Genomic DNA, 10,352 nt, shown 5'->3' with positions numbered 1-10,352 from the left:
AAAGTGAGAAAACTCATGGGTTGAGATAAAAACAGTTTAATAATTGAAATATAATAATAATAATAATAATAATAACAACACACAAAGCAAGTGATGCACAGTACAGCTGTTCACCACCCGCCGACCGATGCCCAGCCAGTCCCCGAGCAGCGGCCCCCCCGGCCAACTTTCCCCAGTTTATGTACTGAGCATGACGTCCCATGGTATGGAATATCCCTTGGGCGAGTTTGGGTCAGCTGTCCTGGCTGTGCCCCCTCCCAGCTTCTTGTGCACCTGCAGCCTTCTCAGTTGGTAGAGCATGGGAAACTAAAAAGTCCTTGACTACTGTAAGCACTGCTTAGCAACAACTAAAACATCCATGTGTTATCAACATTGTTCTCATCCTAAATCCAAAACACAGCACTGTACCAGCTACTAGGAAGGAAATTAACTCTATCCCTGCCGAAACCAGGACAATATGACAGCCAGTTATCTATTAAGTAGTACGTTGTGTCTGCACAATTTTCTTTGGCGTTCTGTCATCACTTTGTCTTCAGTAGTGTTCTATCATGGTAGCATTTCCAAGTGTACCAAACCTTATCTTAACTTTACAACACACTCCCCTTTTAAATTCTTCAATTATCTTTGAATCACTCCACTTTATACTGTGCCCAAAGAATAATCATCTCTACTGTCTCTAACTGTCTACCAATTATTTCGTGCTGTAAAAATCCTTGTAGAATAACACTGTAAAGTTATTACACTTAAATGCAGTGAGACATATCTTTCTTGCAAAAATATACAGATGGGGAAATATACTATCTTCCATAGAGTTGGTAGCCAGCACATTTAACTAAGTGTCTTTCTGCTACAGATGAGTGACGAAACTTCTCCACAGTCTAGTGCTCTGGTTTCAAATGGACTGTGAAAGACTAGAAGTCTAGAGGATTACTACATACACAAATGCCATCTGCAACTTTGTAGTCATAGAGAAGTGTACCAACATCTACTTGTAGCTGATCAGGTATAAGATAATTTTTTAGGGGGAAAAAATATTTTTTTTTTAACTGTTCATATTATTTTTCTTTCATTTTCTGGAGAACATAACCCCAGTAGATGAGGGCATTTGTTTCACAACCTCAGAAGCTATTAAGAATTCCATCAACTTGTTCACCCACTACTTTACTGGAGTAAATTTTCAATACAAACTGTTAGTAACCATTCCTTGACATGGTTCCAAGGTAACTGGAACTGTTTTGATTTTGATATCAGCACCAAAATCTTTCAACATTCTGACCAAATTACTGACTCTTTCATATTGTACTAAAACCATCCCCCATCCCATGGAGAAGTTCCAACCCACGTGGAAGGGTGTTCCGAAGTATACTATATAAAATATAATTGGATGCTGAGAATAACTAAGAATATTTATAGTGAAGTCTGGCAGAGTAGCCTCCTACCTGTGTAGCAGTGTTTCCTTATTCCCATCTACAGCATCAATAATGGATTCCTCACCAGCATAGGATGACATCATTAACTTTACAATCTCAGTTGCTCCTTGAGTGGCAGCAAAATGAAGTGCTGTGCATTTTTCATTCTACAAATGGGAAAATAAAGCAACATTTAAATATTTAAACCCCAACAACCTAACCTCCAACCTATTAAACACACTAATGATCTAGCCCAGGATTCGTAATTCCTAAATACCTAAATTTCTATGTAAGTAATGAAACTTTAGTCTTTAACTAAAGTAGTGGAACTCTAAAGAGATCTTAAAGACCAGAAAAGACTAAAGAGATAGTTTTAAAGGATCACTACAAAGTTTCTCATAATTCTATGTCAAATCCCTAAGATAGAAGATAATTTCACTCTTAACAATTTTTTGTAGTTGAATTAATAAACAGACACACACAGCACCCTTTAATACAAGAGATGAAGCAAAGGAAAACTACAGAAAAACATAGGTAGACGGTACAAATGAACAAGCAAACAAATGTCCCTATATAATACAGAAAATCCATTATTTTAAGATGTTTTTGACTTCCTTAAATGGAATCTTCCTTAGATGTCGTTCTTCAATAAAATTTTCTGCAGGTTAAAAATAACTTGATCTAATATGTTATTACACTATCATAGGCTAGACAGTCATGAAATTATTAAGCAATAAATAAATTATTAGAACAAGATTTGCCAAAGCAGGATTTCATTTAGCTAGATGGGACAGACTAGCTTTGATACATGCCTGAGGGTTTTGACTTTCTCCTTTTTAGAACAGGAACATTTCAGTGAGTGCATTGGAATGGGCTTTTCCACAATGCCATAAGCATTCTCAAAACAGTCCTACCCATCACAAAATCAGGAGCATAAATCATCTCCTTCAAAAGCTGTGTGTTCAAAGAATCAAACCAATAAAAGAAGGCTAAACCATGTTTATCTTTGCTCTCATGAGTTGATCTGAGCCTTGCAAACAATTTGATTAATGACAGATATCTTCAGAAACATTTATTCGTCATGAAGCTGGGCGCAGGCCCTTACACCAACAGTATCATGGTGGCAGCAGTAGTATCACAAATTTGTGCTTGCTTACAAAGAAGATACTGTAAAGGCCAGGGCAAGGCTGAGGATAAATGATGAGAAAGGGCCAGATCGAAGATCCCATTTCCGAGAACGGACAATAGCATAGTAAAGAGTTTGTGAAGAAGGCCATACCATTCTCCAGAGTGCTCTCCCAGACTCCATCTGTTTATGACTCAAGGACTTCCTAAGCCAGAGGGGATGTCATTGTATTCAGTAGCCAAGGACTGATTTTTCTGCTATGGATCTGCCCAAACGCATTTTGAATCCATGCAAACTTTTCATAGCCACAACATCCTATGTAACTTGTGTAAAGAAGCCTGCCATTTTGCCTGATTTGAACTGGAGATTTGTTTTCATTTGCTGCTCCCTAGGTTTTGCATTGGAAGAGACAATGAGCAATGATTATCTGCTCATCTTTTTTTCATACCACTTAGAGATTCAGAGATATCTACGTTTTATCAAAATTATATTTTGCTCCATTCGAAGTTTTACCTGTTTTAGATCAATTTGGGCTCCAAATTCAATGCACATTTTAATCATTTCAAGGTCCCCGCTTTGAACTGCCAAATGAAGTGGACTGCACTTTCCATTATTGGTAAAATTGATGTGGGTTTTAGCAGAGTGACCCAATTCTTCACCTGAGAAATGAAAATAAATGGAATTTTTTTAAGCGAGAAAGGTAACAGAAGCTATCAAGGCTTTCAAAACAAGTATATTAACTGTGGAATAATATTCTCCCCCTCAAAATATGAACCTTTCACATATATCATTAAACAATGGATGGGTACATATTTAGGAAAGCAGTTAAGCTGCTGCTGCAATCCAACAAAAGTCACTAGCATGAATTGCCCACAGGAATAATTGCATTAACTTCTTGTAAGTTAAATCACAGTTATAAGTGCTCTTTTGCACAGTTCTTTGAAAATTAAAGCAGTAAATTGGTAATGCTACTATAAATAATAAATCTTACTGACTGCTTGGGAACAATGTATTTACCTTTTTTTAAAAGAATTTCCATACATGTTTTTGCACCTGAAAATGCAGCTGCATGGATAGGCATGCATCCCGTTTTATTTGGTTTACATATTTTCCCTCCATTTTCAATCTGAAAAAAATAATGCCTGGATATAGCTTAATGACATACAGAAAATTCTGACTAATGAACATACTATTACAGGTATAGTCTCCTGGGTAGCTGTCTCCTTTTTTTATGTTGTATATGCATGGTGAAGTTTATATACAAACATCTTTTGCATGTTACATCCATACATCTATACATACATGTGCTTCATTTTGTTTTCTGATGACCTTCAAAATTAGTTTACATTTTTTCTGTTTGCCACTCAGATATATTTATATATGCTCTTAAAAGATTAAAATTTGTTAGTAACCTATGCAAAGTAACTTGAATATTAGGTCCATGATTAACCTTCCTCCATTGAACAAAGACACAAAACAGGAACAGAACAACACTGCATCAAGGTAAACAGAATCATGTCAAAAGATGATAGATAGTTACACCTACCAGGAGTGTCAGTGCTTCAGGATTGTCCTTGTAACATGCTACAATTATAGGTGTGTTCCCTGCTTCACCTTCCAAATTAACATCTGTACTGCTATGCTGGACTAAAATCTAAATGTTCAAGAAAACATTCAGTCAACCATAAGCCAAATACAAAAACAAAGGCCTATACCATTACTTGGGTTGTTTATCACCCCTAACGCTCTTGCGACTTATTCTTTTTGCATGCCAACAGCCCACAATGCATAGGCAGGGGAGGGACAAAATGAGGGAGAATGTAAAAATATACAGGTGAAAAATGCAGGTGAGAACAAAGAAAAGTAGAATTCTTTACAGCAGACAGCTGGGTAACTAGGATAAACACTGCACATAGTTGCAGAGTATCTTAAAGTTTTATTTAACAATTTCCCCAATACTGGGAGAAAATTTTTTCTGTAGCAAATTGAGATGGGGATTTTCAACTTAAGTTTGTTATAACGTCTTGTAATATTCTGTATTCCCTGGAAAGTTGCAATGTTGCAGATGCTGCTCGATTATTGGACAGTTACATAAGATCAAGGGAGACGGGACTTGATGAAAACAGGGACTCTTCCCGTCCTGAACTCCTCCTTCAGCCCCTATGTTAACAGCTAACACTGAGCTATCAGTATCACCAAGCACCTCTGTGACTGCTTCCAGCATTTTTTGAGAAGCAAAGGATCTGGAAATGATAATGACCATACCGCACCACATATTTATTCCTCTATCTAAATATTTATTTAATTGTCTTTCAGTAATTTCATTGAATTTTTCTGTACTGGACGAACTGGCACATTTTAATAACTCTTGGACAATTTGACAATAGAAACCAAAGGAGAATTAGTTTGAATAAACAACAGAGTGGGGAAAAAATGAGAGCACATATTTAGTCAGGAGCAGAGCTGTAAAATAACCCATTCCCGGAACTTGATACAAAGCCCATTTTAAAAATGTCATTATATTTCAAATTTTATTGTTCGTAATTCATAATAGATACAGATTTTGTAAAAGATGTGAGGACAGTGAAATATTTTAGCACTGAAAATCTCTAGAGGGTTTTAAGTCTTGAATACAGGAATATGTTTTTCTTTCTTTTGTTTGGATGAACTAGAAAAAGAGACAACTTTAAAGGGAAAAGGAAGTAATGTGGTGTTAAGGTTGTGTTCACCTAGTAAATTCAAGAACTTTACAAATTCTAAAACTCTATCCAAATGCCACATATGGAGTGAAAAATTTCTCATTGCACTTGGACAAATGATGAAAAAATTATGCTGCTTAAAATCTCAGTGCTGTTGCTATTTTACAAGGTTCAAAATGGACACCTTAGTAATTTCTTCACAATATATTTTTGTGATTTTTAATTGCAGCTTTAATTCTGCTATTATTCAAATGATTATTACACTGTTGGTTTTAAGAACTGTGTTTTCTGACTAATTTTAATCTGGTTTTCATAAAAAAAATACACAAGAAAAAATAATACATTAGTTTCAAGAAAATTTTGATACTTCTATGACTCCCTATACAATTGTGAAAAAAAAATCAGAACATAAACATTTGAAATAACACATGCCTACATGAAATTTTAGTGTTAAAAAGAACCCTTCTAAAGAAAATTCCTTGTGTTTGGAAAAATTTGAAAGAACTCTCCATGAAACATAACAACTACTATCATAGCACAGAAATCGGTATTTATATAAATCAACAAGTTACTTTTTACTTGCTGTGCTAAGAAGGCACAAACATTGCTATAAGCATCATATGTTACATATCCTGCTTGCTAAACAAAGCATATGAGGAGATGCAGCATCCATAAACAAGGTCTTGGTGTTCTGCACGCAGCTGCTGTTGAGCTACTTGTCAAGTCTGTATATTTATGTGGACTTTACTTACCTTAACAATTTCATTATGCAGGGACTGCACAGCCATATGCAAAGGTGCCATCATATTGGAGTTGAGAATGTTTGGATTGGCTCCTCTGCTCAGAAGCAAACTAACACTTTCAACCTGGTTTTTCTTTGTGGCCCAGTGCAGTGGGGTATTTCCAGAAGAATCCATCACATTTAATACTAGGTCAAAGGAGAGAAAACAAAACAAAGCCAAAACCAAAGCAAAACCATCAAATGTTCTGATCACACTGAAAAAAAAAAAGTGTCTTCAATGGAGGTTTAGGTCTGTGCTACTGCATTTCTTTGAGGAGAAAAAGGGAAAGATTGCGTGTCACGCAGTGCATCGTGTTAAATGGATTAAATATTGTGCTGAATACACGGTATTGGTTAGAGAGATCGGAGGGGTAAAACACCTGTCTATTTCTTGCCCATTATTATATACCTTTTTTCTCCCTCCAAGAGTTACTTGATTTCCTTCTTTCCTTGTCTCTTCTCTTTCCTATCTTACTTGACTTTGCAGCTACTGCTTTAGAGGCTGCACAGAACAAAATAAGAGATAATAAATAAGTGCTTGTAAATTGTAAGAAGATTAAAGACCATATCTATTCTGATTCACTTAAGAACACAGAAGTAAATCAATTCACGCCAGTTATAAAACTGGTCTGTTCTACACATATAGTTTGAGCTTCCAAATTGCAAATAAACCTCAACAAATATTCTAAAAAATTAAGACAAAAATTATATACTGAAAAGAAAAAGAATATATTTCAGCCAGAAAAATCTAAAATTAGATTGGCCATCATTAGGTGAAAAAATGAGCTTTTCAGGGCCACTGTATGTTTGCTCAGTAGCCCACAGTCTATCAGTGGAGTCCTGTGTAGTTCACAATGCTTATTAATAACTACTGAACAACACCTTTTACACAGAGTGTTTTTCCATCATTCAAGGCCCCATGTTGTCCTACTTAACACTTCTTCCCTAAATTTCTTTAGATGGCCTATCTCATCAAATGTTTATTCTTCCCCACTATTAAGTAAACAAGTTGTGATGACAACTTGAATGAGAAGTGTAAGAAACCAAATCAATTCTCTTTTACATTTCCAGTATTATAAATGTAACAAAAGACACATAAATAAGGAAACTTCACTGCAGTTTTGTTTTTTATATCTGAAGACTGTAAGTATGAGTCCCAAACAAAATAAGATATATCGATTCACTGCATTAGACAGGAAACAGTCCTAACATAACAAGGGTGACCCAAACCACATCCGAGACACCGCAAACTGTGGCAGAAGTTTGAACTATATTTAAATCTATAAATGTAGATAACACATACCAGTTCTGCTTCAGTTGGGTAACAAACACTTTGATTATTGAACTTTTTTATTCTGTTAAATAAAATAGTTCATAAAATGCGTGTTACCTTCACAGGAAGAATCATCTATGATCAACTGCATTAATTCTATTTGACCTCCTTCTGCAGCATGATGCAGTGGGGTGGCATTTAATTCATCTACTTTGGTAAGCCCAGAACGATTCTTCTTAATGAAGCTCCGTAGCCTACAGGCACTTCCATCTGAAATCACCTATTTTGGACACAAATTTTCTCATTTTCTCATTCTTCTAATAGGCAAGACGTTAGCAATGCTATAATGTGTTACTGCGGACATGTTACCACTCAATAATTGTCTCCCAACTATTTAGTTTCATACAGAAGTACACAAATCCTGATCAGATTGAGTCAACAGTGAAACTTAGATTGATTTGATTGATTGCAAAATCAGACCCAGATGAGAAACAGTGCAAAATTAACAAAAATGGAAATTATCTTGAATATATTATTTTGTCTTCTGTAGTGAGCTCAAGATCCTCCCTCCACCATGGAAAATCTCAAACAAGCAAATTCATCACTTACTGTTTTATACTCTCTCCAGCTGTGGCCACGTCAAATGAATTCAACAGAGAGGAAAAATTAATAATCTTGAGAAATTCCTTTTCTAGATCTTTCTACAGAGACTGGTATTATGTCCTGGGCTTTCAAGGTCAGCTGTTGGGTTTCTGTGATGTTCTTTATGTCAGAGCAACCAATAAATTCTTTAATTTCAGCAGTATCCTAAGAGCATCCCATGGGCTACTATCTCAGTCTGAAACAACCGAGCATCTTCACAGTGTAATACAACAAAACCGTCTCCGACAGCTCAGCCCTCTGACACCTTGATGCCTCCCTGGTACTGTGCTTTGCAACCAAAGCGCACTATGGAAACCCTGCTGATTCTTACTTTATGATGTTCTTCAAGTATTTTTGTTAAGAGTGTTTCAAAACCCATACTTGTATATGAAGAAAAGTGATTGAAAAAAATTCTGGCAGTAGAATGGGCAGGAATTTAAAAACAAGTTATTAAAAAATTAAAAGGGAATAAAAAAGAAAACCAATTCAACAAATTGGGAGGGAAAAAAAAGAGAAAAATGCCTATCAAAAGTAATGCAAACCTTCCCAAAGATGTGTAAGCAAGCAAAGGTTAAAAAAAGGAAATCCCCTAAAATCACTGTTCCCTCCTCAGCTGCAAAAGAAAAGGAAAATTTTGCTCTCCAGGGTCCCCTGAGCCACAAAGACTCAACAATTTTTGCTGTCGTTAAGCAAATACACATTACGGGGCAGCCCATTCATACACTTAAGCACGTGTTTAACTTCTTTCAGCTTAATAGTCCCATTGACCTCAGTGAGGTTACTCATGTGAATAATGTTACAAATGTGTTTAAAGGTTTAGAAGATTGGGGCCAAATACAGGGGTAAAATCTGCTTCAAAAGTGCAATTAGCAAAAGCTAATAGAAAACAGGTCACATCATTGTGGAAAGTGTATTTAAGATGGCTCAACTGTCATAAAAATAAGAGGTCAGTTACACAAATATGTATACATTTTATACACATCAAAAAGCTATTTAACAAAACCTTATTATAGAGCCCGGTATCTTCTATTCCTTCTAATATTCTAACTTAATTTTAATGGTAATGAATTTCAAATCTTTCAATTGATTTAGACCACTTTTTGCCACTCTTTACATTGGAATTTTTTGTCAATGTAAGATAAAATGTGCCCAAATTTGGCACGATGATAATTTCTATCAACAAAAATAAGATGTTTCAGCCAATACTGCAGTGTTTCATTAACAAAATAGGAAAGGAAGAAATCAGTTAGGTGTTCTCAGTATTTTGGTTGGTTCAAAACAGCAAAGCAAGCTATTTTAAATGACAGCAGCTCCTTTGCACTTTGCCTGAACACCTCTGTAGTGGCAAGTCACCCGCCAGAGTGACAAGCCGTGTTATGCTGAAGAGGTGTTGCTCAGGACTACAGCTAGCACACAGAAAACAAGTCTGGAAATGATCTTTAAACCCATCCATATACTTTGTCAAATTTGTTTAGCCTGCTATTAAAAATCTCCAAAGTTACCCAAGTCATTTGCCCCGTAAGCAACCTCTTCCTCTGCTGAATTATTCTTACCGTTAAAAAAGGCTTCCCTAACGTTCTGTCTAGGTCTCCCTAGCAGCAATATAAATATTGTCCTACTCTCTATGAAAAAGGGAAGAGGTTATATCCTTCCTGGCAGCAATTTTGCATTTGTAGGTTGTGCCATGGGTTCCCTTTCCCTTCATAACAGTTCCAGCGCTTCTAAACTGTCCTTTTGGGACATTTTTGCTAGATGGTCTACTCATTCCCATCATGACCTGTGGACCTCCCTCTAAGAGGGGGACTCTTTCTGGGGAGCCGTGCCCAGGGGGGATGTGAGCCCTGTGTCAGCCACCTGCCGCCCACCACCTGCCCCTGCCACCCCACGTCCTCCTTCACCTGCTCCCCTCCTGTGTTCCGGCTTGCCCCGGTCCAGACTGGGCCACCCAACGCCACAGTCTCCTGTGCCTTTAGGCCCCATGGCCAGGGTAGCTCCCAGCCTGTCTCCCACCCCTCACAGCTCTTCCCTCATGGCTCCGCTGACAAGTGAGGGGAAAGGGCCTCCTGCAGGAAAGGGTCTCTGGGACGTAACCAACACCAAGCCTGCACAGCTGCCTCCGGAGCCCCCACCTCACCCTCACCCACCTCACTCTCCACCTTCACCCCTCCTTGCCCCAACGCCCTCACACGATTCCCAGTCTTGGGCACCATCTTGTCTCACGCCGGCCTCGGTGCCTCAAGCAGCTGGGCTGCCCGAGGCGGTCCCCTCACACACACGGCCACCACCCAGCCCTCGGGACCCCCACCTCCTCCGCGCCCCTCCGCACGCACCTTGAAGACATCCTGCGAGGCGACGGAGGCGGCATCCGCCTCGCAGACGACGCCCTGGTAGGAGCTGGAGACGGCTGGCTTCTCCCCCCGAC

The 10,352-nt window shown here is 37.9% G+C and overlaps 1 protein-coding gene across 1 annotated transcript in view; it reads right to left on the bottom strand.

Annotated features, from left to right (window-relative positions):
* The window catches only part of TRPA1 (transient receptor potential cation channel, subfamily A, member 1), a 45,092-nt gene extending 36,412 nt beyond the window's left edge, over positions 1-8,680 (bottom strand). The window contains exons 1-7 of the mRNA XM_009335074.1: positions 8,630-8,680; positions 7,406-7,568; positions 5,987-6,162; positions 4,082-4,189; positions 3,553-3,661; positions 3,049-3,194; positions 1,440-1,576 (exon numbers count right to left, since the gene is read on the bottom strand). Of these exons, the coding sequence (XP_009333349.1) occupies positions 1,440-1,576; positions 3,049-3,194; positions 3,553-3,661; positions 4,082-4,189; positions 5,987-6,162; positions 7,406-7,568; positions 8,630-8,650 (860 nt within the window). The 5' untranslated portion in view covers positions 8,651-8,680. The remainder of the gene's footprint in view (positions 1-1,439; positions 1,577-3,048; positions 3,195-3,552; positions 3,662-4,081; positions 4,190-5,986; positions 6,163-7,405; positions 7,569-8,629) is intronic.
* Between the last annotated feature and the right edge of the window lie 1,672 nt (positions 8,681-10,352).

Source organism: Pygoscelis adeliae, unplaced genomic scaffold (assembly GCF_000699105.1).
Source record: "Pygoscelis adeliae isolate BGI_AS28 unplaced genomic scaffold, ASM69910v1 Scaffold101, whole genome shotgun sequence".
Taxonomy (NCBI): domain Eukaryota; kingdom Metazoa; phylum Chordata; class Aves; order Sphenisciformes; family Spheniscidae; genus Pygoscelis; species Pygoscelis adeliae.
This window is presented reverse-complemented; position numbering and strand designations above follow the sequence as displayed.